This window comes from Rhizoctonia solani, chromosome 13 (assembly GCF_016906535.1).
Source record: "Rhizoctonia solani chromosome 13, complete sequence".
Lineage (NCBI taxonomy): Eukaryota > Fungi > Basidiomycota > Agaricomycetes > Cantharellales > Ceratobasidiaceae > Rhizoctonia > Rhizoctonia solani.
Genome location: NC_057382.1, coordinates 1,866,209 through 1,891,068, shown reverse-complemented (window position 1 = coordinate 1,891,068; position 24,860 = coordinate 1,866,209). Strand labels below are relative to the sequence as shown.

The 24,860-nt window shown below is 46.4% G+C and overlaps 10 protein-coding genes and 4 non-coding genes across 14 annotated transcripts; 10 read left to right on the top strand and 4 right to left on the bottom strand.

Moving 5' to 3' along the window:
- Window positions 1–2: 2 nt before the first annotated feature.
- Window positions 3–1,427, bottom strand: RhiXN_07430 (uncharacterized protein; the record flags this gene model as incomplete). Its single annotated transcript, XM_043327246.1, has 2 exons — window positions 3–1,256; window positions 1,314–1,427. 2 exons carry the CDS (start codon window positions 1,425–1,427, stop codon window positions 3–5), a joined length of 1,368 nt encoding a protein of 455 aa, XP_043185718.1.
- Window positions 1,428–2,055: 628 nt separating this feature from the next.
- On the top strand, window positions 2,056–2,864 carry RhiXN_07429 (histidine phosphatase family containing protein; the record flags this gene model as incomplete). The annotated part of the gene is made up of 4 exons (XM_043327245.1): window positions 2,056–2,074; window positions 2,219–2,373; window positions 2,425–2,712; window positions 2,766–2,864. The coding sequence occupies 4 exons, from the start codon at window positions 2,056–2,058 to the stop codon at window positions 2,862–2,864; spliced, it is 561 nt and encodes a 186-aa protein (XP_043185717.1).
- A 237-nt stretch (window positions 2,865–3,101) lies between these two features.
- On the top strand, window positions 3,102–5,426 carry RhiXN_07428 (uncharacterized protein; the record flags this gene model as incomplete). The annotated part of the gene is made up of 8 exons (XM_043327244.1): window positions 3,102–3,146; window positions 3,212–3,397; window positions 3,446–3,495; window positions 4,061–4,187; window positions 4,236–4,346; window positions 4,396–4,790; window positions 4,848–5,352; window positions 5,409–5,426. The coding sequence occupies 8 exons, from the start codon at window positions 3,102–3,104 to the stop codon at window positions 5,424–5,426; spliced, it is 1,437 nt and encodes a 478-aa protein (XP_043185716.1).
- A 164-nt stretch (window positions 5,427–5,590) lies between these two features.
- RhiXN_07427 (uncharacterized protein) lies at window positions 5,591–7,171 on the bottom strand (the record flags this gene model as incomplete). The annotated part of the gene is made up of 5 exons (XM_043327243.1): window positions 5,591–5,764; window positions 5,822–6,190; window positions 6,243–6,426; window positions 6,500–6,777; window positions 6,833–7,171. 5 exons carry the CDS (start codon window positions 7,169–7,171, stop codon window positions 5,591–5,593), a joined length of 1,344 nt encoding a protein of 447 aa, XP_043185715.1.
- A 1,326-nt stretch (window positions 7,172–8,497) lies between these two features.
- Window positions 8,498–9,144, top strand: RhiXN_07426 (U6 snRNA-associated Sm-like protein LSm4; the record flags this gene model as incomplete). Its single annotated transcript, XM_043327242.1, has 6 exons — window positions 8,498–8,500; window positions 8,553–8,594; window positions 8,654–8,803; window positions 8,852–8,957; window positions 9,007–9,033; window positions 9,086–9,144. 6 exons carry the CDS (start codon window positions 8,498–8,500, stop codon window positions 9,142–9,144), a joined length of 387 nt encoding a protein of 128 aa, XP_043185714.1.
- A 230-nt stretch (window positions 9,145–9,374) lies between these two features.
- RhiXN_07425 (tetrapyrrole (Corrin/Porphyrin) methylases) lies at window positions 9,375–12,451 on the bottom strand (the record flags this gene model as incomplete). The annotated part of the gene is made up of 10 exons (XM_043327241.1): window positions 9,375–9,804; window positions 9,861–10,243; window positions 10,296–10,664; window positions 10,720–11,031; window positions 11,303–11,654; window positions 11,712–11,859; window positions 11,910–12,031; window positions 12,085–12,209; window positions 12,264–12,335; window positions 12,389–12,451. 10 exons carry the CDS (start codon window positions 12,449–12,451, stop codon window positions 9,375–9,377), a joined length of 2,376 nt encoding a protein of 791 aa, XP_043185713.1.
- A 649-nt stretch (window positions 12,452–13,100) lies between these two features.
- On the top strand, window positions 13,101–14,013 carry RhiXN_07424 (uncharacterized protein; the record flags this gene model as incomplete). The annotated part of the gene is made up of 4 exons (XM_043327240.1): window positions 13,101–13,181; window positions 13,238–13,531; window positions 13,589–13,957; window positions 14,008–14,013. 4 exons carry the CDS (start codon window positions 13,101–13,103, stop codon window positions 14,011–14,013), a joined length of 750 nt encoding a protein of 249 aa, XP_043185712.1.
- Window positions 14,014–14,257: 244 nt separating this feature from the next.
- On the bottom strand, window positions 14,258–16,211 carry RhiXN_07423 (ribonuclease T2 family; the record flags this gene model as incomplete). Its single annotated transcript, XM_043327239.1, has 15 exons — window positions 14,258–14,392; window positions 14,449–14,519; window positions 14,569–14,728; window positions 14,780–14,791; window positions 14,854–14,939; window positions 14,992–15,094; window positions 15,143–15,243; window positions 15,357–15,383; window positions 15,442–15,466; window positions 15,525–15,614; window positions 15,667–15,727; window positions 15,778–15,785; window positions 15,841–15,900; window positions 15,957–15,977; window positions 16,029–16,211. The coding sequence occupies 15 exons, from the start codon at window positions 16,209–16,211 to the stop codon at window positions 14,258–14,260; spliced, it is 1,143 nt and encodes a 380-aa protein (XP_043185711.1).
- Window positions 16,212–16,709: 498 nt separating this feature from the next.
- Window positions 16,710–16,789, top strand: RhiXN_12440. The gene has a single exon. It is a non-coding gene; the product is annotated as a tRNA-Gly (tRNA).
- A 498-nt stretch (window positions 16,790–17,287) lies between these two features.
- Window positions 17,288–17,369, top strand: RhiXN_12441. Its single transcript has one exon. It is a non-coding gene; the product is annotated as a tRNA-Asp (tRNA).
- Window positions 17,370–18,109: 740 nt separating this feature from the next.
- On the top strand, window positions 18,110–18,189 carry RhiXN_12442. The gene has a single exon. It is a non-coding gene; the product is annotated as a tRNA-Gly (tRNA).
- A 611-nt stretch (window positions 18,190–18,800) lies between these two features.
- Window positions 18,801–18,880, top strand: RhiXN_12443. Its single transcript has one exon. It is a non-coding gene; the product is annotated as a tRNA-Gly (tRNA).
- Window positions 18,881–19,926: 1,046 nt separating this feature from the next.
- On the top strand, window positions 19,927–21,990 carry RhiXN_07422 (major facilitator superfamily transporter; the record flags this gene model as incomplete). Its single annotated transcript, XM_043327238.1, has 12 exons — window positions 19,927–20,067; window positions 20,120–20,168; window positions 20,224–20,238; window positions 20,292–20,384; window positions 20,435–20,455; window positions 20,516–20,547; window positions 20,598–20,725; window positions 20,774–20,941; window positions 20,993–21,194; window positions 21,250–21,485; window positions 21,535–21,621; window positions 21,672–21,990. 12 exons carry the CDS (start codon window positions 19,927–19,929, stop codon window positions 21,988–21,990), a joined length of 1,491 nt encoding a protein of 496 aa, XP_043185710.1.
- Window positions 21,991–22,726: 736 nt separating this feature from the next.
- RhiXN_07421 (major facilitator superfamily transporter) lies at window positions 22,727–24,797 on the top strand (the record flags this gene model as incomplete). Its single annotated transcript, XM_043327237.1, has 12 exons — window positions 22,727–22,858; window positions 22,911–22,959; window positions 23,019–23,033; window positions 23,086–23,178; window positions 23,226–23,246; window positions 23,302–23,333; window positions 23,385–23,512; window positions 23,579–23,746; window positions 23,802–24,003; window positions 24,052–24,287; window positions 24,339–24,425; window positions 24,476–24,797. The coding sequence occupies 12 exons, from the start codon at window positions 22,727–22,729 to the stop codon at window positions 24,795–24,797; spliced, it is 1,485 nt and encodes a 494-aa protein (XP_043185709.1).
- Window positions 24,798–24,860: the final 63 nt, after the last annotated feature.

Sequence of the window (24,860 nt, the reverse complement as noted above, 5' to 3'; positions counted from 1 at the left end):
CCTCACCGAGCTGGAGAGTCTGGCAAGGCAGTTTCATCATCGGTAACACTTCGGGGAGCAAATACAAGTGTATAAGGATCAACGATAGCTATCGTCTTGTACGCTGGAAGCAAAGATCCACTCCCTTCTGTGCGACCACTCTTACTTTTGCGAGCTCTAATTTGGGCTGGCGCAGTCATCGGAGAAGGGTGAGTTTGCGTAGTACTGTGGGATGTGTCACTCTTCAATTTTCGAATAGCTTCAGAAGGCTGCGTGTTGGCGGTTCTGGTTCTCTCGATCGAAGAGCTTGTTCCGGAAGGGTACTGAACTCCAGTCCCCGAGTCGGCCCCCCCTACGAGTGAAGGGTCTGAACCATTCGACTTCGGTACGCCTAACGGGGCGGTGACTCCAGTATCTCCTTGTATGGCTGGCTTTAGTTCACGAGTTTTTGGGTCGTATTGCCAAAGTTGAGTCATTGTGGTGTTGGCTGTATTGGTGGGTGCTCCTGGAACAAGGGAGCGGTCGCATTTCTCAAGAAACATAGGTGTATCATCATCATTGTGGTTAAGAGTCGGGTATGCGTAGAATGTTGCACAAAGAGACGATGGTGGATCGGAATTGGATGGAGTACCTGCCTTGATGAGTACGTAAACGAAACCGGACGATGCTGATTGACCCTCTCTTGAAGTATCGACAGAGCCTCTGTCAGTCAAGTTCAGGTTAGACAAAAGATCCAAGCCCAAAGGGTAAGTGCGGGTTGCCAGTATCGCTGTAGAGTGATTCGAGAAACTGGCACCGGGTCCGAGCTCGAGGTTTCCTTCCCTTTGGTGGGTCACTAGTTCTGGTAGAGTCAAAAACACAATACCCCCCGCCTCTGCCTCCGACAAGAGCTCGAATGGGCTATGAGCCGTGCTGTTAGATACATAACCCAACGTTCCGATTTTAACTCCGCGAGGCTTTTCATGAGAATGAGCAATCAAATCCAACTCTCCCTCCAAGTTTAGAACACTGTGTATGCTCTCATCAGCATTTAACCAGCCAACAGCGCTGTCGAATGGAGCGCCCAGGTCGATGCCGATGGGAGATGTTGCGAGAGCAGGATCATCGGGATGGGAATCGCCGTGCTCGGAGTCGCCATCCCAAGCACCATCTGAAGAGCCAACTAAGTCATCTAAAATGGAGCTAGCGCTCGAAGCCTCTGGCTCTGTGCTGCGACGAGACCTTGACCGCCGCTTGTAAATATTTCGAGAGCTCAACTGCGAAGTTGGCTGCACCTCCTTTTCGGGTTCAATTCATCAGCACAATTTGGTGTTCTGAAACAATACTAAGAGTACCTTGTGATAAGCCGTACACTGGTTACTGCATGGTAGAGTCGCAGCGGCTGAGAGCATTACACCACCAGCCCCTAACAGCAATGATAATGAAAGGGCGTTTGCAGGGTAGACCATTTTGTAGGAATAACTCCCTCGGTCGTGAAAATGTGGGAGAATGATGTTCAGAGAAAATGAGGACGATGGTTGAAACAAATAGCTGAAGAGTGGACATTCTTACTGTGCGCTCCGAATAGGGGTTTTTAGGGGCTAGTTGTTTGCTCTAGTATCACGAGGATTAATGAAGTACAGGTACCCTGAGCTTACGCATGGCCCCCACCCGTAAGTAGGATACAGCTTGTAAAATATTCACCAGGCCCGCTGGTAAATAGTGCATACATACGGGGGCATATCTTACCAAAAATTAAGTTCCAACAGACGAGCTTTTAATCGCATTTTACTCTACTATATGGCCCACAAATACACTAATAATCGATAGCCACCCTCACATATATGTATTTACACTCTGACAGGATGTATCAAAATTGTCCTGTTCTTGATGAATAAACATGTCGCTTCTCATCTCATCTCAATCTCCCACGGGGGCTATTTGTTTTCAAGATAATGAAAACGGTCGCAATATTCTGAAGACACGAACTAACTTTCTCGCATCTCATTTCTGCCCCTATCCTAGCTAGCGTCCTGGTTTTATTTAACTTCATGGTCGTCAACGGAAAGAAATTCAAAACTGTTTATTTAATCCGTCATGGGCAAGCTGAATGCAAGTGAGTCGATCATATATAGGGACCTTATATGGATGTCTATACCTTACAACTACAACAGCATAGATAATAGAACTTGGAGTAAATAAAGTCTGTTTATGTATGCTTATAGCGTCCTAACTTTCGAATTCGCGGCAATTTTCATAGTCCCAGACGCGGTTCTAACCGACCTGGGCCGTTCACAGTGCATCGAATTCAGCAATTCGCCGCTGGGGTGCTCCATCCAAGACTCGGTGGAACTCATTCTCACATCTCCTCAACGTCGGGCTCTTTCCACTACTTTGCTGGCCCTTCCGGATGCCGTGGGCCGACTTCTGCCTCGCTCCCGAGTTATTTTAACTCCTCAGTTACAGGAAATCAATGACCTCCCCTGTGATCGAGGTTTAGATCGAGAAACTCTCGAGTCCACACCCGAATATACTACAGAATTGAAACAAGGCCGCCTAGATTTCAGTCCGTTAAGCGAAGATTGGAATCAGAAGCAGGGGTTCTATAGCTCGTCTCCTGATGCGCTATGGGCGCGGGCCCAGTGGGTCAGACACCTTATACGTGAGCGCAAAGAGCAAACAATAGCCGTGGTTGCACATGGAAATTTTATACGTTATCTTGTTGGTTTGGATGGATACTATGACCGCGTAAGGGTATGCCAAATCCTGATCAGCCATATCGCATATAAACTTATATTCTAGTATAGATATGGTCAAATGTCGAAGCTCGGTTATATACATTTGAATCTGCCGACGACGAGCGTGCAAAGTTGGTCCCCTTGCAGGCTGATTCCAAGGATGTATAATACAGGGAGAAGGGTCGCGTGGGTTGTATTCCATTCCTTGATGTAAGTAAATAGATTTGAATGTGATTCCAAAGGCATACCAATACGTCACGAAACCCTGAGACGAATGAAACTTTCGGCCATTCTAATGGCTCACCACTACCACCACCATTGGCGTACTCATAACTTTAGCGTTGTGCGAGGGTGCGTCGGCTACGCACTGATATGCCCCACTGATGATTATGACGTTCTTAACAAATGGACCCTAACACCAAACGTCATATCACACAAATGGCTTTGTTAGTGCGCAGCGAGTTTAAATATCATTGCGCGCCCTCGTCCCATCATCGTCATTAATTTGCACCCAGTTTTCCTATATACCTACGACACACACGCCTGCTTGGTTGATTCGGTTGATGATTAACAAGTTTTCAACACTTGCACTATTTACTCCCGTTTCGAGCGGGGGGTGGAGCCTGGACCTGCTGCCATATGATTTGCTTCTCAATATCGTCGAATATCTGTCTGTAAAGGACCTCATTAACTTGCGGAGAGTAAGTTATGGGTTTGGCGTATTTAGTTTTTGGAAGTACTCATTTTAGGACAAGACTTGCCGTTCTCTTCTCCAATTCAGCAAACTTCGTTCTGTCTGGTCAGCCACAATTCATATCCAGATTGAATAGGCCGGAACAATTATATTAACCAATTTCATAGGTCAAGTCTAGCTCGCTCAGTTCGAAGCAGAAGGGCCTTACCTTTACCAATTTGGCGCAGTATGGAATCCCTAACGGTCAAAGAGCTTGAGCACGCAGTATCTCATGCAGCCCGAGTTGAAGCAAACTTTCTAAAGGAGCGGCCTACTCCCAGACCAATCTTTCAGGTATTGGATGCCAGCCATAAGTGGGGACAGATAAGCTGGTTAGGACAGGTAAAACACACATACTAAATTACGAGGTACCGAGCACTTACCCAGATTGCAAGATTCCTGGTGGTCGATATATCGTAATATTTTTTCGCAATGGAGTGTTATCAGTGTGGGACGTTGATCCAGAGATTTGTGGCTGCGTTGCATGGATGCAGACTCACCTGCATCATTATACCCATACTTGTGAGGTATTGCAAGTAGAACAAGCAGTATTAATTGGCTTAGCTACTGGGGCGCATGATTTGTAGGTGTATACCAAATATGTCTGACGAGCTTAATAAACATCCAATAGGAGCCAGGAAGATTATGGTCAATTCTCCGTATTCAAACTCGATTTCCCGCCTCTCCACCCCGATGTTTCGATTTCTCAAGTTCTTGATATGCGTATCGATATCCCTATTACCGGGCTATTTTTAGAGGTGTGTCCAGAATTCCAGTGTTCAAATACCGTTCTTACATCAGTAAAGCGGGGCTTGGCTGGGGTGGTAGGTCCATTCCATGGAGGGACAGCTGCATTACAGATTTATGATTGGAAAACTCGCCAAGGGATATTGTTAGATACCGGAATCAAGCTAGAGGTGAGTATAGTGGTATCGAACAGAAACGGGCGGTTGGAAATATTTTTAGATGGACTGTGATTTAGATGTTATCGCCTTTCCTGAGGAAATCATTTTGTATGCGGAAGACTCTGATAACTCGGTGCTACACACATATGCTATAGAAAACATCCGCCGCATGTTATCCCTTGTTGCACATCATAACCCCCAGACCGTTGCTCGAGTCGGTGGCGGTTTTCCCGTGCAGTCGGATAGTAGCGATTCATCCGAAGACGAATCCTCTTCTGATAATGGGAGCAATTCTCCGTCAACTATGAAGATATCCTTGCCGCCCAAAAGATCGTGTCAACGTAGGATTAACGATAGAGGCGTAGGTGTGTTCGGAGCTGGGTATACAATGCTCAAGAAAAGCCATATTAGCTCGCGCGACAGGATCCCGTATAATGGTAAGATGTCCATTCTTACGTAGGTATTTCTGACATTATCATATGATATTCAGAACTGAGCTTATTTCTTATACAGAATGTCCTTGAGACAGTTAGAAGAGGATAACGGACAAGTACGCTGTTTGACGCATCATTTCTTGACCCCCCTTGCTTCCCCTTCCTCGACACCTTCAACGGACACGAGTGGGTCGTCGTCCACATATCTTTCTGCTAATAGCTCCCTCTCGTCGCCGCAACAACCTCTCGACGACAGCCCCTTGGAGCATACATTTGCACATACGCTCGAGCAAAACGCGATTGCCAAGGGCCCTACTGGATACGACCTTGTTTCTTTCGGCGAAGGTGGAACTGGCGCAATCTGGTTGGCTCACAGCCAGACATCAAGTACGGACTCGAGTGATGATGATGACGAATCTGGCGAGATGGACCTGGAATTCTGGGTGGCGACTTTTGCTTCTGCTAAGCCAAACATGGTCTCCCAAGGATATGTCCGAAAACTACGGCTTCCTCGAACCATCAATCCCAGCCACACTGCAGCACTTGATATCGACGATACTCAAGGGGTGATATGCATTGCCACTGTACGTGGAGAGGTGTTTCGCCTGCGCTTCGACTAGTCAAGCTCGATTTGGATTAGAAAAATGTGTACCTTTAATGTCTGTATCTTATCCCTGCTCAAATTAAACGTATTGGTAATTTATAACTAGCCATGGTGCATTGACTCTAAAATACGTCATATCATCAGCTGATACCTATTTACAGTATTATAAAAAACATATTCCAAACGAAGTACTGTACTGTAACATAGAAGTATGCAGATTAACTATAACTGAACAATCCAACCGATGGATCGGTATCTATATCATTCTCACTATGTTCATCCAGTTTAACGTGGGTTTTCATTTCCACATCGATGATCACTCGAAAGGTAGGAAAAGCTCCTTCAAGTGCGCGCAGGTTTACGGGGGGCTTTGCAATAGCAATGAGGTAGTACTAGGGAGCAGAGCATATCAAAATTTTTACCTTGACACCTACACATGAAAAACTCACCTTGACTTCAATGAAATCCTGGAGCTCCCAGGATAACTCAGCTCCAGTCCGACTAGCTACCTCCAAAGTTCCATTGATCACGCGGACGCCTTCTAATGTACTCAAACTCGAGGTGGGGTACCCTTCATCGGCGTCGGTACCCTGGAAGTCTGACGTGACTGTTCCATTAGCCAAGACCACATCTTTCCTTTTTTTAATACCGTGGACAATTACAACAGTCGATCTAACTAGCTGTAACTGTGCTTCAACGAGAGCAAGCGAGACAGAGACACTAGAAGCTCGCGAAGTAGTCGAAGAAGCTGAATGTATGCGTATTGTGTATGGCAGAACTGAATTTGCTGTGAGAACCGTTTGAGATGGAATGTGTAGCTTTACGGAAATTCAATAATGTATTATTTGATTTGGGCTTAACTGTACGTACTTCTACCACCATCTCCGATGGGATTTCGGTGCGAGCAGCATTGGGTCGACCTGGGAGATGTGTTGGCAGAAGCACTTGTCGGGTCCATCCATCTGGGTCGTCCGACTTGGTATCTATGTGGATAGACCGAGCTTGCAAAGCCGGTGCGAAAGACTTGGGTAAGTATATTACTTCAGTCTCAAACCTTTAATCCAGAGGTAAGACTCGTTCAGCCTATCTCCTTCAATCCAGACTAGTGATGGTACATTACGACTTACCGCTTATGTCTCCGAAGTCCTTTTCTGAACAAGTCAACCTGAATTCGGTATTGAACGCGCGCTGAAAGCTCTCCTGTTCCCAGGCGGAACGAGGGAGGAAGCTCTAGGTCGCTGCTGGCCGACCCGCCGGGGAAGTTTATACTAAAAGGGAGTGTTGAGTGGTTTCCCATTGCAGAGTCAGAATTCCATATCGTGATTCTCTGTTTAAGAAAGCGTTTGGATGCCCCTTGCGAGGGTACCGCTGTCTCTGATATCGTCGTTGAGACTTCACCGATTAACTGCCCGTTACTTCATGATGAGCTTCAGTTAAAACGAGCACAAATATCCACATACTGATACTTCGACTTTTGAAACAGTGTCGATTTGGTGTACCCTGACAGTGCCCTCAATCGTTCCAGAGTACCCATAACATGGAAGTGGACAATGCCAGTTTCGTTCGCCCAGGTTAAGGGTTAGATGGTTGGTAGAATACTCAAAGCGTGAAGGGAGGTCTTGCGCATTGAATGCGCCGAATGTTCGCATTACATGGCCAGCCAGCACACGCTCATCCGGGGATGCCGATCGAGAGTATTGAGGAACAGTAGAGCTGAGCGCATCCGATGTGCTAAAATCTGAATTCAGAGATGCAGCATACGTAGGAGGAACACGAAGGTGTTGATCCGACTGTGACATAGCTCAAATACAACAGGAGCTTGAGGGAGGGGTCGACGGGTTTGATGCTATTGGGTCTAGTAACCAGGTCATTTTGAAGTTGGCGTAATGGATAACTCTCGCGCCAACACGCAGCCGGTCGTTTCGGGCGAGACTAACTTTTTTCTCTCGTACCAGCACACATTGAGCGTCGTTAGTGTTGACCATATGGTCGTCTACAACGAGTCAAAGTTTGATGGCTTCGTTCTGACTCGATCGTGGGGTGAAAGTCATCTGATAACCTGTGCATACAGCACCCTCTTGTATAGAACTTGCATAAATTAAGAAATCCCATGGAACGAGGATATGCACAGCAAAAATTGGCATCGCTGATAAATGCGGCGCAGTACGCAGTTGCTACGGGGTAGGTAATCGGTTTTACCGATTACTGTAAAATTCCACGGAGAACAAAGCCCGCATCGATGATCATCATCAATTAAGAGATGGTAAGAATAGATTCGGCTTGGCACGGGCCAATCATAATTCCTGGGAGAATGGCAAGTCAAATACATTCGAGATTGTTGACTCATATCCATACTCACATTTAGAACTTTGTGGGGGTAGATCCCAAAACCAGCCTCGTTGTTCCCTCCGCAAGCTGTGTGGTCTCTTCCAACATAAGATGCAGCTCACCTGAGAGCTCATCTATGGGGCTACGAGGCGCCGACTTTGTTGCATTGCGTTCTGGGTCATACTTGGGATGTGAAGTATGTTTTTGCTCCAAGAAACGTGAATGCACAAGCTGCGACATGCTGCGTGTAATTTTATGAGGAAGACCGCGTAAGACAGCTGAATTGTGCAAGAGACGAAGTGTATTGTCGACTTAAAGAAGCTTTCTAAGAAAGTCCTATAAAATTTACTCGAAAATACTTACTACGCTCGTCCCATTCTTGCAACACATTCCCAATCGTATTGTTTGTTGCCTGATCTTGATGAAGTCTGACGTAATGTTCAAAAATGGGTCGGTATCTAGTCCTCAAGCATCTCGTCGCGCTAGAGTGATGAAGGACACTAGCGGATGTGGCGCGCAGAAAGATACGATACAGCGATCTAATCGCTGGACTCAGAGCAGGAACCTGCTCCTGTGCAGACCGTGTGATTGGGAGTTGTTGAGATAAGTGAGGAAGAGAAAAACGAGAAGTTCTCAACCCTCGCGGCATCTTGTTTATGCAGTGCAGTGAATATATATTCTATTGGAAGATACGGACTGCAAACCAATTTGAGGCCAGAAGGAGATCGGTCAAATTCATCTCGAATGTGCGCAGCTTACGTTATGCAAGTGGCAAGCGCTCTCACTCAACTACCACCATGGTGAGCCTAGTATTCCGCCAATAGGGAGTAATTTACTCAAATCTCGTTACAGCTCCCACTATCGCTGCTAAATGCAGCTCAAAACAAGCCTATGGTAAGCCTTCAAATACATTCCCTCTCTCCATATCGCCCTACCACTAATCAAGCAAGTAGCTTGTCGAACTCAAAAATGGCGAGACCTTCAATGGACATTTGGTCAACTGCGATACTTTTATGAACATCACGCTACGTGAAGTCTACCAGACAAGCCCTGAGGGAGATCGCTTCTGGAAATTGAAAGAATGCTACATTCGGGGGAGCATGGTACGTATGCTGATCACCTGCTTCAGTGTTCTTTCTCATACTTGGTAGATCAAATACCTGCGCGTCCCAGACGCGTTGCTTGATAATGTAAAGGAGGAGCAACTACGCGCTCGAGATGCAAATCGCGGCCGTGGTGGTGCGCCAGCGGGAAGAGGTATGTTCCTTTAGACAAGTCTGCCTCCTGTGACTGATTTGGCGCGTAGGCGGACGCGGCGCTCCACCAAGGGGCGGTGAGTGGGCTTCGTGTGAGCATTTCATAAGTACTTATGTGAACTATTGCAGGTCGCGGGGGTCGCGGAGGACCAATGCCTCGTGGACGGGGTCGTGGGCGAGGTGCCTAAAGCTTGTTTACAAATTTCGCCTTGCATGTAGGTTTGGTGACGCGATCATGTGTATTTTTTATTGTGAGTAAGATCCTACCAATAGTTACACATGCTGAACTCATGTTTTCAAAGATATAAATGACCGTGTTATTAAAGACATATACCACACATCCAACCGAACTGACCGAACCGAGAGGGCTACTATACATGATACTCAAACAGATACTGCGGTTAATATAGATAAAAGATTACAATCGAAGGCGAGCCCAACCGTTGCTTGTTGATACAACGACATGTCCAGTCTCGACATTTCTGTCATGGTCCTTTTCATTTCCCCAGAAAGCATATCCAGAGACTGCCTTCGACGACCCTTGGGTCTGGTGTACGATACGTTTGCGCCCCTTGCCGCTCGGATCACTGGGTGTCCCGTCGTCCAGGTCAACATGGCTATTTGATGTGGAGATGGCGAATGTTCCTTCGAATGCCGCATCAAGGGCAACATCTGCACTGCTATTGGAAGTCTCTCCCGTAAAGTCAAGTAGCGAATTGACTGGAGTGGCCGGATAGCTGATATTAAGCCGACCATTCGAGGTAGCAGCACGGACGATAAAGTGACCTCCCTTTGGCTGTGGACGCTGGTCGTGGGTGGTAAGAAGGGAAATACGGGACGTAATTCGACTGTAACAACCAGAGATTAAGATACGACAAGAGATATCAAGACACCAAATACGTACGCATTGGAGCTTTCGAGTGTTAAACTCGAGGCCTTGTGTGTATCATCATTTGTGATGTCGATATCGGTATCAATAGCTCCATTAGTAGTCTTGAGGACCAGTGAGTCCGTAGCGCTAAACTTGCCGCTGATCTTTGAGTTGCTGGTGGTAATAGTGGCTTGTGATACGGACAAGCCATTAGACTCGACTGCACCATTGCTGCCCTTGAGGGACAAGTGCTCAAAGCGAACGCGGTCACCTAGACCTTCGATACTGTGACGGAAATTGCCTATGTCTGTTGCAAACGCATTCAGGTCAAGGGGGGACTGAGACGCCGTTGGGAATGTAACGGTCACTGTCCACTGAATCTGCTGTCCCACGCCCACGCCGATTCTAGAAGGCGTCTGCACGTTGAATTCAGTGAAATGTTGATTTTTCACCGCACAAGCGACTCACATAAATGCCTATACCAACACCCCCCTCCGGTTTTGTAAGTTCGCACACTTTTGTGTAAGAAAGTGCGTCTTGGTTCCAGTATCGGGCCACTACTTTCACATCGACGAAACCTGGGTCAATGGTGTCGCTTCCGCGTATATTTAACACGCCGGCCGATAGTGACCCGCGAGCAACAATATAATGTAGAGACTTGTTGATGGGAAGCGTATAAGTTTTATAGGCAGGAAACACCGGATATCCTGGGATCATAGTCTGATTGAAAATCCCATCACGGTTGGTATAGATATTTTCATCGCCTGAGCCTCCCAAATCGAACCATTTTTGAGAGCATGAGACAACATGGCCATCTTGTGGACGTGGGTCGTTATCCTAAACAAGGAGCGTGGTTAGAAAGATGGCCAACAGTACAACCATATCGGCTCACCCAGGCTACCACAAACCCACGGTTTATAATCTTCCATGATGTGGAGAAGATGAGAACTATCAACAATGCGATAGAGAATGCACTGCAGAATCGCCTTGTGGCAGCAGTGCGGCGCGTGGGCTTTTGGTGTGGTCCAGGGAGGAGTGGGGCATTGGCGGCCTGAGAGTAGGCAGGCGGAGGAGCGGTGTAAGCTACTTCAGGAGACTGGGGCACAGCTCCGTAACTGGATCCTGGAGCTGGATCCTGAGAGCTGGCCCGCGATGGTCCAGGTCGTGGCGACCAAGTGCTCTGGCTCTTGGTAGGCGAGTTAGGCTCGGAGTCAATCAGCACGACCATCTTACACGGCGAAGATGGTGGTCGGGAGCGGAGCAATGCAGAAATCCGTCAACCACACAAAGTTATTTCAAGGCTGCGGATACGCAGTCGATCACCTCAGATATTGACCACAGTCACCTATCAGGGTCCAGCATGGCACCACATGGGACACTCTTTAATCCATCACAGGACAAGCGCCCATTGTAGCCGGACTTTGATCGGTTTTCACATATATCATAATTCAAGAATATAAACGAGCACCATATACCTCCTTCGCAACTCGAGTCCATTCGGCTTTATCGAGTGCCCAAGCCGCCGAGTATTGTACCTCTAGCTCATGTAGACGTCTCCCAACAATTACGACACTGAAAAGCGGCTCTCCAAAGTCCTCTTCGGTCAACTCGGACAGTTGCTGCAGAGTCCCGCAAACAACGCGTTGCTTTTCTGGTGAACCAACTCTTGAAAGTGCAATAGCCAGAGTCGATTCGGGTTTCAAATACCCGTGTGCCTTTGTCTCCTCCGATGACGCAGATGCAGCACGAATGGCTTCAGATTCGAGGATCTGCGAGACTGCGGTGACTGGGCTCATATACCTCGGTGGCTCATAAATTTTGCGTCCCCTAACAATCGATGGCTCCTCAATCAAGACAAATTAAGGCAAATATCGTACCACTTACCGCGCCATGTTCTCCTCGCTCTGCTCCCGCACTTTGATATCAAGTAGCACCAGTGTATGCATGCCCTTTTCCACATTTTCAACCACGCGATCGTACCAAGAGTCAGGTTTCCAAGAATCCGTATAAAAGGGTAGCGAGACGGTCTGGCCTGTTAGATGTGAATACCCGCCCCACTCGTCACACCACTTAAGTTCCTACCAAAATTGTATAGCTGTAGGCCACAAGCGCCAACAGCATTCATGATTGATGCATTATGGATCACAGTTGTCGGGATTCCCAGCTCTCGCGCCCTCAGGAGCATGTCAGTGTGCGTGGTTGCCCTGCAAAGAACGACATTTAGGATTATCGCAGCCCCGTTACTTTAATCACCCACCCAAAAGGATCCCCTACTACTAATAGTGCAACGTCTTCTTCCTTTGCGTTGTGCAAGATTTCATCGCTCTCCGTCTCGACAGTTTCACGATAAGCCGTAATGATAGGCTTCCCATAGAAACTTTCCTAGTCACAAGATTCTCAGACATACCCAGGATATACTGTGTGATTTGGACTTACCAGCTTCTCCTTGTCTACCAGTAATATGCTAGTGTATGCTTCGAGGTAAATGCGGCTGCATTTTCGTACTGCCTAGCGTGAATTGGTCCTTTATATCGAATTCTCTGTTGGATATCATTCCTTACCTCCAACCCTCGCACGGTGATATCTTTCTCGTCGCAGAGTCCTAGACCAATGACATAGAACATGATGTGATGGGGATAGTCAAAGATTGGAACAGGAACCAAAACGTTGCGGTAAAGCAAGTGGCGCTAAAATAAACTTACTTTTGGTAACGTAACGCAGGTCGCTCTTTCCCTATTCTGTACGTGGTTTACAAGTTAGGGATTATGGGAGCTCCGTGTCACATGCATATAGGCCACTTTATTAGGTCATTGACATAGATAGACTCCGCTACGATCCAAAAGATCCAATGAACATGAGTACAGAGCGTGCCAATTTAGGCCTTGTGCACAGCCATTGGCCCTAGCGATTGTGATACCGTATTCTATAGCTAGGAGAGTTCACTTACGGCCCCAGCTGCCACCTGTAATTAAGGTTCGATAGACTTGACTTTTCCTATTTGGGGCCAAAAGTCCTTATGGTCTAGGCGATTGCCCTTGATGATCGAGTTTTCAAATCAGGCCTTTAGTCTTCAGTATGCGGCTCGTGGTCTAAGCACCACCTCGCTCTCTCCTTGTATTATATACTCTGGCCTACCATCAAGCCTCTACCCCAGAAAAAGGATGTCACCATGTATTAATACTCCATCTCGCTCGCTCGACTTGTTGCCCGTTTTCTGTCACCTCAAGTCTTATTCCACTCAAGTCATACGAAATACTATCTCCCCACAGCACGATGGCTCCCATCGTGTCCACTAAGATTCTTAGTGAGATCATGATGAACGGGTGTACAGAAGAGCTATCGAAAGCCAGTCGTGTACGTGGATGCTTGTTATCGATGTTTCAGATAGCTGATTTTCCCACTTTCCAAAGGTTAAGGGAATTTATGCTGATTTGAGGGCCCGCCCCGTGGCTATTTGCAAGCCCATAGTCGTTATTGTTGGATCTGTTATCCCGCGCCTGAGGAGAGCGGCGGATCCGTATGCGAATGGAGCTTCCTATACATCTCTTCCCAGCGCTACGTTTATACTCGATTCAAGTGATTTCTACATCGATGCTACTCCCGCGAGTGAAGATGTTCTACTCATGCCTAACTCCGAAACGCTATCTATTCCTAGTGGCGATTCGGACGACGAGAGCTCAAATCAACTAGAGCGTGTGACCTTTGTGAGTATCTTAATGTTATCCGGCGGTCTGGGATACATTCGCTGATGCCTCATACAGAACTCGAAGTCCACAAATCCTCTTGAGGCTTGTCCTGAAGCTTGTCCCGTAGTTTGTCCCGTAGCTTGTCCTGAAACTAAATCTACGATAACCTGCATATCAGAATCTCCTTCGAATATGCTTCTGACTCTATCCATGGTCTCAAATACTGTTCCTCCTTCCACTGCTGCTACCTCAGTTCGACCTTGGGGGTCTTCGAAACACTTAGGGGACCCTCTCCAGAAATTTGGGACCCCACCGTCGGCCGACTATACTCGCAGTTGCTCTCCAGTCGACTCCTTGGATATAATTCGTTATCGAAGGGCGAGTGAAGCCGTCGGTGCAAGTCCACCAAGTAAATTTGCTCATCGTGTTCGCAAGTACAGCGATGTGAGTGGTCTAAAAGGCCTTAGACTTCGAGGTTTGGACATTTTCAAGAGAATTAAATGGTAAACCTTTTAGCTGATTAAAACCTACTCATTTTCCTTTACCTATTTTGTTCAAATCTTATGTTTTTTATGTCCTCCAGCTTTTTGTTGCGCGTACTAAGGAGCCTATTCCCATGTTAGCCTCGTTATGAGATGGTATGCGCCACATTGTATTTTTATATTCGTTTTTTAAGAGCTTTGGTACTTCATCATTCCTCCAGTTTCAAATTTTTCTATGTCCAATTTCTAAAATGAATGCCCTTCATGACGAAACAATTTTGAATGTGATGTCTTGTGCGTGTGAACTACCGGTATAGATAATTACTTGCGCGGTACCACTAGGCACTGAGTCACCCGTGAAAGCGGTTGATCCGCTGTACGCGAGGAGCCCGCCAGACTGATCCCAGAATATGTTGGCTCGTGTATCAAGGCAAAGGAGAAAAGGGAACATACGGATGTGAAAACTGCCCCATTGGAAACGGAACTACTACAGCTGAGTGCCCCTCCACTAACTTCACAAAAGCCTGCGATTTGGGTAAGAATCCACAAATACTCTGTCTAAGTTGCTCATACCTTTTGAAGTTTTGAGCGTGAATCCTCCCGAGACATTCGTGATGGTGTATGTCGCACAAGTCTGAACAGACCATGTCCCCGCTGTGAGTAAGCAGCCGGTCTGAGTTCCCGAAGAAGTAACTCCGACTATGGTAGCCTTGGTAGGAATAGCAGTACTAGTCTGTTAACAATTAGTGTATTAAACTCAAAACTAAGCAAAACCTGATCTTACTCCAGTGGGGGCCTACGGTAAAGTTGTGCTATCAAGATCAATCCTTTCTTCCAGCATATAGAATAGACACATACAGTTGCGGTTGTAGTAGGAGTATTAGATCCGCCTTTAATGGGATATTTGATACCAGTAGATCCACAAGTGCCAGCCTTTGGAGCGTCTGGGAAAGATAAGTACAGCCTACCGAGACGAATGTTACGGCTCAAACTCACCTATAGGGACAAGAGCCCCATCAATAATAGATCCCTTCAGATGGTAGTAATAAGAGATCGCGTTCAGGGAGCCACTTGTACAGTCAAGTGCAGGTGTATAGCCCTACGTTTCACTCAATAGGCTGTCGTTGCTACAAACCACTGAACGCACCCATTTAGCCTTGACAGCGGCATTAATCTGAGCTAGGGTGTATGTCGCAGTTGAAGACGGATAGATTCCTGCCGCCCCAAGAAATCGTACGTTGGGAGAGTCTTTAATATAAAATAAATTAAGTCCACAACTGGAGAGAAGGGAGGGCGGTTTTACCTTGAATAGATTCACAACACGAGTAAAATAATAAATTGCATCCTGACCTCGGACTGACGAAGAGATGCAGGCGGGTTTGAGTGTACTAAGTCTTGAGTCAGTTTCCAGCGCACGTATTGACTAGTGTTAAATATACCTCATACAGGTTCCGTGTTTGCCCCACTCATGCTGATCATAGTTATTAGCGAATGAGTGTGTTACCCATAAATTTGAACGGTCTACGTACGGCCCAGAAACTTTCATGGTTTCCGTTAATGTCTAACCAGTAAGACTTCATGTAGTTCAAAATGTCACTAGCCCCGCCATTGGTTAAAATCTGCGAGCACATGATGAAAATTTGTATATTCCGGCGAAGTGAGATTACTTACGGTTGAAATGTCCGTGTATGCTCGCGAAGGATCGCAGTTAGAGTCATATGTCCCGTCGCAACTAATGCAGGGAATTTGGAAAATCATTGCACTCTGTGAGGGATGACTTACTGGTCGGGCTGGATTAAAACTGTATTAAGGTGAGAGAACAAGAGAGTGGGCTCTGCAACTCACCCAAAGCCCATGGATTGTCCAGCTATCGGAGGGTCCGGTGCTTGGGTTGAAGTCCCAAAACTAATAAACTTATGAGTTATGGACGACAAACCTAGTTATAGAATGAAGAAGCATACTTGAGTCTGTAAAAGTTGTCCCTGGGATTTGATAAGGTGGTGGTGATACAAAACCCGGGCATGTCAACTTACTCCAGGGTATTCAAAACAGCACAGATTGGATTGTGCAGTCGTGTTTGTACAAGACGCAGATCCGGTTACAGAACAAGAAGTCCTGGTAAAAAGAGAATGTACGTCCACTGATGGGATAGTGGCTAATGGAGATGCTATTGCGATGCTTGTGAGAGCCAAAGCCAAAATGTAGGTGGTGGCCATAGTGAACCGTGAGGTAGGACGAAAGCCGCCAGCCCTCCTTTAAACCGCTGGTACAGTGATTTTACTTCTACCGGTATCAATCCCCGCGGCAAACTCATCCCCGAGAAGAAGTGAAGTCGGCCGCTGATTCACGGTAGTGGGCAGTGATAGGCGTGCAGCACATGGTCGTTGAACGTACGCACGTCGCCAAAGGTAGCTTTTTCGAAGTTCAGTAAGATTTACCCAGGCACGTGCATCTAAATACGACTCGATGTGCGGAGACGTGATCGAGGATTGAAATCATTCTACCCGTAATAAGCTTAGGTCCGTAAGTCATGCGATAATTTTGGAGCGCTTGACTGAGCTCCAAGAAGAATAAGCGAGCAGAACCATATGGGCAGCGGATAAGAAGAGGCGGACCATGTGCAGAAGCATAACGATTGGATGGTATACGTCCGGTAAGCGGAATTCCGGGCAAGTATACACCTATCTAGTGGAAGCCCAATACCAAAACACCCAGCGTGAATGGGGTAGTGGTAACCTTAATCGTTGCCAGTATTTAATTCGATTAGCCAGGGGTTCGATTCCCCTTTCACGCAGTTTTTATCTCAACATATCCCTAATATACGTACACGAGATTAAATGTTGTCTAGATTTTCTATCGTAAACCGCTCTCAGCCGTGAAAGCTCATTATCTTTTTGTAGGTAAGGTAGTACCAGAGAGTTAATGGGTTATACATGCATGTGGTAAGGTTTCTCTACAAAAACCCCTGGTATTCGTGAGTGCTCAAAAGTGCCCATGGCTCTGTACGCTCACTGATCCCTACAATTTTTATTCAGCTGGCGTTTATGCCATTTTAGGGTATTAAAGTGACACTTATTCATCCGAGTTGAGTAAAGCGCGCGATGGACTAAACTTCCTGTGTTGTTCTGCAACCTTTGGCGAGCGCAAGAAGAGCTATGAGAACTCTCGAGCACTTACAAACCCTGGCAGTTTTGTACAAAATGTGATGATGATTCAAAAATGTTCAAAAGTTTGAACAGAGTACCCTCAGTTCAGCAGCTGTAATATTGTATCAAGCTGATCTATTGACAAGTTCTCAGTGGTCCAACGGTCAAGACTCGTGCCTGTCAGGGTTCTGCTCGCACGCAACCGGGGTTCGACTCCCCGCTGGGAAGTAACTTTTTGAGACGTTCAAAACGCAAAAACATTGATTAGTGAAATATTCAATGCAAACCGGTATTATTAAGATTTTATTATACATTATGGATACGGTAGAAATTAAAACTGTTTATTGAAATTGACTATTCGAATCAACGGCTTCTTGAGGAATGTAAGCCTCGCCTAGTCCAGATCATATGTGGAGATATATATAGCATGCCATTTTGCTTGCACTTACACCCACAGGCTTAATCACCTACACCAGCATATCGTCTACGCCAGCAATCCAATGAGGGCAGGTTTGCTCATGCGATCACATGAGTCAAGGGTGTGCCAAATTGTCGCTCATGAGCGATAACAGTTGGAGCGCTGTTTGAATTGCGCATATAAGGACTACGCCGTTTTTTTAAAACCAATTATATTAATGTTTTGTGGTTGCTTAGGTGACTTGCAACTTTAGATGCACATCTGTGGCCGGGCGCTTACTTAGCAAGGTCCGACAAGACCACGTCTTCTGTAGTCCAGTCTCTAGATTAGCCACCTTATCCACGACAGCAAGATTTGTTTCCACACGACAATAGCATATTACCAGTGCTACTTATAATGTTCTTGATCATAGCTTACATCAGGATCACTAGTGCCCTTGTTACTATTGGGTGAACTTTCGATACTACTAAAACCCTGTGATGCTAATGTACCTCAGCATCGTCAAAGCTATTTACATGAATTATATAAGAGGCAGTCTCTAGCTTATCAAGCGTGAATGGGGTAGTGGTAACCTTAATCGTTGCCAGTATTTAATTCGATTAGCCAGGGGTTCGATTCCCCTTTCACGCATATATTTTTGCTGTTTTCTTATGTAGGGTGTTGGGCATCCATTCCTTTCGTACTTTTGAGTCTTTTTACCAAGCAGTCAACGCGTTGGGTTGGTTTCCTTATTAGCTGCCCTGTCTCCTCTAAAATAGACTGGTTCCTTTAGTTTTACTTTTCTCTGTTTAATATTGTCGCATGGTCGTGGTTGAGTCCTTCCTGCATGTTTGATCTTTGCGAGGGGAGTCAACGGCCATCCTTCTCTCTCTCTCTTTTTTCTCTCTTTAGCTTCCGCTTTCGCGCTTTTACGTTCCTTGCGACTTCCGAATTCCCTTCTGTAGGTATGTCCCGATTATGGTCTATTCGTTGCTGTGATCTATATAATTTTTTTTAAAAAAAATAATCACGCGCTGGGCCGTTGGAGGATCACGTCGCTCATTCATTCACGTAGACTAATTGGATTGGGGCCGCTTCTGGTCACGACTTTTCATCAACATTGCTAATGTTCTAAATTGAAATTCAATACATATATATCAATCCAGTATACAACTATCGTCATTTCTACAATATGTGCACAATCTTCCAAGGTGCTTGGTGTGCGTGTAGCTTTGGTTATCTTTTAATTTGGTCTAGTATAGGCGTGAATGGGGTAGTGGTAACCTTAATCGTTGCCAGCGTTTAATTCGATTAGCCAGGGGTTCGATTCCCCTTTCACGCATATCTTTTGTTACTTATGAGAAGCCTATCTCACGGTACCATTGCTAACTCTCAATTTTGATATATAGCTCTTCCTAAAGGTCTCCCCGTTGGTGGCCTATTCCTCCATCAGAAGAAGTGGGTGAGTATATTGAGTCCGCTAAGGTAATAAATATGCATATGTGATTCATATGACGGCTTAGTATGTGATACCTGTATGCATACCATAGGGATTCCAAGTGTTGCTCAAGGATGTTGGTTATGGTCCCAGAATATTGTTCCCCATGCATCATACCCTGCGCAGAACATTCAATTCCCCTGCCGTTCCGATTAACTATTTGACGAGTAAGGGGCCGTGCTAACCGCAGTTCGTTCAGACACGAAAGCATTACGTAATGACATTTTAACTATCTCCGCGCGGTCCAGACTGCCAGCTTAATGGAGAATACTAAACACTACATATACTTAACTCAAAATCGAAAGTCGGTTTGTTGTCTTCCTCTGAGCCGATAGACGCATTGCATGCCGATAACCTTGGCCTTGGCTGATGGTCTTTACCGAGAGTATGCATGTCTCGTGAATGTTTAGTGGTTCTCTTCTTAACACTTCCTTGACAAGCCAAGCTGGCCTTTCGGGTGGGAACGTGGCCTTAGCGGGATTAAAGTAGCGTCTTACATTTGGTTGATGATAAATCCCCATTCATCCCCTCTATTCTTGCCTATTTCAAGTAGGTTTCTAAGAATACCACGTGCCAAGAGTCTCGGCTAAATGTTCGCTCCCAGTTGATGTTGCTTCTCAATGCCTATGATTGGTGAATTGAATTTCTCGGACCGGCCATTTGAGATTCACTCAACCAAGGAACCATTTTTTTCTAAAGAGAACCCTTGTGTATCTGCAATCACCGCTGCGTGTGCGCTTGGCGAATCGGTATATCGGACATTTGGTTCTGTGTTAGGCCAACGATACACGGGGCCCCATGGGCGGTATAAAACTAGGTGGAGAAGGAGGGGTTTGAACTAAGCGACTGCCTCGCTCTTACTTCGATCTTGTGTCTTGATTGAAGCAAACATGGCCGATACGTCTTCCAACCGGCAAAACGTGGAAATCGATGAGAAAGAAGTCCCTCAACAATTGGACTACCAACAAGATGGTGGCAAGGTTAGCATGGCTGCGCCAATGGACAAAGCGGAACAGCGTTTGGTTTGGAAAGTGAGCGTTCGAGTATTGATTGTGTTTGCATTGCTTAACTTGTCAATACCAGCTCGACCTGTTGATTATGCCCATCACGTTCATTCTTTATTTGCTTGCTTGTGAGCACAACACTGGGTTGTAGTCAAGCTGCGTACTGACATTTATGTCATGGAGATCTTGACAGGAGCAGTATGTATAGGGGTCCCATTGAGTTGATGGGAGTCTGACCCATAAGTTAACAGATCTAGGGAACGCCAAACTACAAGGGTTGGAGTCCACGTTGATGCCCAATGACGAATCCGGGAATCAGTTTGCATTATTGTCTGCGATGTTCTGTGAGCGTCATCATACAACAGTCCAGTATTCGAGCTCTGACACCTTATAGATATCGCTTATCTCTGTTGGCGTTCGTAGTCTTAAATTTGTGAATATCAACAGTGTATGCTAACGTACCGAATCCCCACAGAAATTCCCTTAACTTTGACTGCAAAGCGATTCGTAAGCGCTCATACCGGCCAGACATCACCTGTATTAATGCATCTCAACAGCCTCCAAATATCGTCATCGGTGTTGTCACCATTGCTTGGGGAGCCGCATCTTCCCTTCAGGCGGTTGCCTTTAATTATGCGGGGGTTACCACGGCACGATACTTTTTGGGATTATTTGAAGCCGGATTGTACGTTTGCTGGTGTCTTTTTATGGCAATTACTTACTATTAATATAGTGGCCCTGTGATTCCGTTCTACTATTCCCTCTTCTACCTCAAGTCCGAGCATGGCTTCCGCACTTCATTCTTTATCAGCGCGGCACCATTAGCCGGCGCATTCGGAGGACTTATCGCTTATGGTGTCCAGCACATTCATTCTCACATTGCCACATGGAGGATTCTCTTGTGAGTATTACCTCTTGCAGAGCTAAATATGGCAATTAATGGTGCCTGTAGCTTAATTGAAGGTTTGCCTACCATCCTCGTTGGTATAATCGTACTTTTGTTGCTACCATCTCGCCCCGAGACCACCAAATGGCTTACTGAAGATGAGAGAAAACTTGCTCAGCGCCGCCTTAACCGTGAGGTCGCATCTGAAGGGCGCTCAATTAACTGGAAGCACGTAATCATGAGCTTCACCGACTATAAGGCTTGGATGGTTCGTATATGCACATTTTAGATGACTAAAAAGTATGGTATTGAGCTCTCTTTAGATCTGCCTCATGTATCAATCTCTCAACGTTGCCCTTTCGTCCATTTCGGTATTCCTGCCTACGATCGTCAAGACGCTTGGGTATACAAACGCAAAGGCACAACTCATGACGGTTCCGCCTTATGCTTGTGCAGGTGTAGTTATGCTGGTTGTTGCAAAGATCAGTGACCGCGCCAAAGTTCGGGGTCCTTTTGTAGCTGCAGTACTCGTTTTGAGCGCCATCGGATATACTATTCTGTAAGCTAATAGTGATCGTGTCGGCTGAAGAGTACTCATACAGACGCAGTTTGGCTGTGCCTACAACTGCCACCAAAGCTCGCTATGGAGCTATCTTCCTTGCTGTTTCTGGCACATACAGTGGGATTCCTCTCGCGTAAGTTATCCAATTCATGAGAAGTATGGCGTACTGACTGCGCCGAAAAGTATGTCTTGGACCACTGGAAACGCTGGATCTGAGACCCGCCGTGGTGTAAATATGGCCATGCTGAACACTATCGGTCATAGTATGGCCGTGTTGGGGTCCTACATCTACCCGTCCCGAGAGGGGCCAGCCTACACACGAGGGTTCGCTATCTGCTGTGGCTTCGCATGGTGGGGAGCCTTCCTTGCCCTTGTGCTCTCGCTTTTGCTTCATTTAGAGAACCGCCGTCGGGACCGCCGCGAGGGAAAGCCTAGCCAAGGCGAGACACCTAATACTGCCATTAATGCAGATAAAGCCGAGGGATTCCGTTATGTACTCTAGGTGTTTGAGACCCAATGTACAGATCCATGTATTACTATCCCATTACGAGTGGTAAAGTTGATTCGACATCATTACGATATTCTGAAAGAGGTATTAGCTAACTACACTCAAGAATTGGCTATTGCCTTATATGCAAGTACAAAGAGTGTGACACCGAGTCCCACTGATCCCAGCAGTACATGTGTTATAAACCTGGCATTTTGTTCTCGAGGATGTTCTCTCCAAGACTGTCAAGTACGAATATGAATGAGAAGTTAATAAGGCCATATGTGCACACAATCCTATACTTGTTATGGGGCTAGCCATTTGAGTCTATGGGATTTCTAGCGAGCCACCATGTGATAATGTATACTTAGTTGACACTGGCCGTCGAAGCTTTTTTCCGGTCCCAAAATATAATGCTACACTCATCATGTAATAACCCAGTGACCCGTGCAGCCGTGCGAATTCATATTTCAATGACATTCTGCGGCAGAAGATCACATAGTCTATAAATGTCGTCCAATCGGGTACAGTGTTTCGATTGAAGGACCGAAGGAATGACTGGGTGGGTAGATAGAACACCGCTCCCAGGTCTACCTCGATGAACTGCTGAGTCTTGCTTACAGGACACCGGTGTAAGTGAGGGAGAATAACACCGATTTCAGCGGCCGAACCAAAGTGATGATATGGTTATATATTAGTCCCGCTTAAGCTGCCTGTATCCGCAGCACCCCTCCTCTCTCTACCCTTTGACATGGCACACCAGGAACACCGATCGGAGCTTCGAATAGAAACAGGAAAAATAAACAAGGCTGAAGTATCAGATGTGGGCCAGGTTGTTGAAGTTGGGTCCATTTCCGAGCGTGAGCGCAAGGTAGTCAGGAAGGTGAGTGGGCCGTATCTCGTGAGTTACCTCTCATCCATAGTATGGGAAACAGTTGGATTGGATTATTATGCCAGTCTCATGGATTCTCTACCTCTTCGCATGTAAGTCATGGGACTATAAGTAGTATTACGGACACGATGAACGCTGACACTTTACCCAGACCTGGACAGGAGCAGTAGGTGGAACCCATAAGCCTTGTTACGATTAATATTTACATGTTATGTTAGACTTAGGAAACGCAAAACTTCAAGGCCTTGAAGCTGATTTAATTCCTAACGACCCATCTGGGGAAAGATTCGGGCTATTATCGGCAATTTTCTGTGAGCATAATGCCCTGTCCGGTAACTCTAACTAAAGTGCGGTTCAGACGTGGCTTATCTTACTTGGCGTGAGTTTACTTCGTCCTTCCATTGGATATATGATTGATTGTTACGGGCGGAAAGAATTTCCGATGATGTTGATCGTCAAACGATTCGTAAGTATCTGTCCTCCCATACTATGCTTCAATCCTCATTCTCCGTGCTAGCCTCCGAACCGTGTGATTGGCATTGTTACCATTATGTGGGGAATATCCTCGGCACTTCAAGCTTCTGCATTCGATTATGCAGGTGTTGTTACAGCAAGGTATTTCATGGGCCTTTTTGAAGCAGGATTGTAAGTTCACCCGCGGTTGGGCTACTGTACTTTATACAAATTACTTATGCTATTCGTCCCTTGTAGTGGCCCTGTTATCCCTTTTTACTATTCTTTGTTCTATCTCAAATCAGAGCACGCGCTGCGAACATCTTTTTTCATCAGTGCCGGTCCTCTTGCAGGCGCCTTTGGCGGTATTATTGCGTATGGCGTACAGGCGATCCGTGCAAACATAGCGACATGGAGAATTTTGTTGTGAGACTACATGCGCTGTTCCTAACACTAGAATTAATTCTCACAATCATTCTAGTCTGGTCGAAGGGTGTCCAACCATTTTGGTTGGAATACTGGTATTGATATTCCTGCCTGCTCGGCCTGAGAGCACCAAATGGCTGTCGGAAGAAGAACGCACAATTGCCACCGAACGTTTGCAACGCGAGGTACAGTCCGAGGCACGTGCGGTCAATTGGGATCATGTGCGCCTGAGCCTCTTGGACTACAGGACCTGGATGGTAAGTGTTTCTGAAGACGGGTGAACATCTAACTCAAAAGCTGCTCAGTTGTCCATTCTGTATCAATCATTGAACGTCGCATTATCATCGATCTCTGTCTTCCTTCCTACGATCATTCGAACTCTCGGATACACCAATGCCAAAGCTCAACTCATGTCTGTTCCTCCCTATGCATGTGCAGGGGTTGTTATGCTCGTAGTTGCAAAGATGAGCGATCGTCTTCGTCTTCGAGGCCCATTCGTTGCCGGGTCATTGGCTCTCAGTGGGGTTGGTTATATCATATTGTAAGCTCCCCTTTGCGCTTCTGTCATCGCCACCTGAACACGATGCCGCAGGCTCGTGAGTTCAGCAACTCAGGTTCACGCACGTTACGCCGCGATATTTCTTGCTGTTACTGGCACTTACTGTGGTATCCCAATTGCGTAAGTTCCCCTTAGGGACTCATTGGACTTTAACTTATCACTCATGGCAGCATGTCTTGGACAACCGGCAATGGCGGTTCCGAGACTCGAAGAGCAGTAAACATGGCGATGCTCAATACCATCGGTCAAGCGATGGCCGTGTTAGGGTCATATATTTATCCCGAGCGGGAAGCACCACAGTACATACGTGGTTTTGCCATTTGCTGCGGTTTTGCTTGGTGGGGCTTCTTAATTTCTTGTACGCTCTCTGGTTTGTGGTGGCTCGAAAACCGCAGAAGAGATAGAATGGAAGGTGGACGCCCTGAAGAAGGCATCGCGCCGGATACAGCATTACATGCGGATAAGGCTGTTGGCTTCCGTTATGTTATCTAGACACCTACAAAGGTGTAGGTATGTCTGCCGTAGGGGAGAAGGCTTTTCAAGGAAAATATTGTT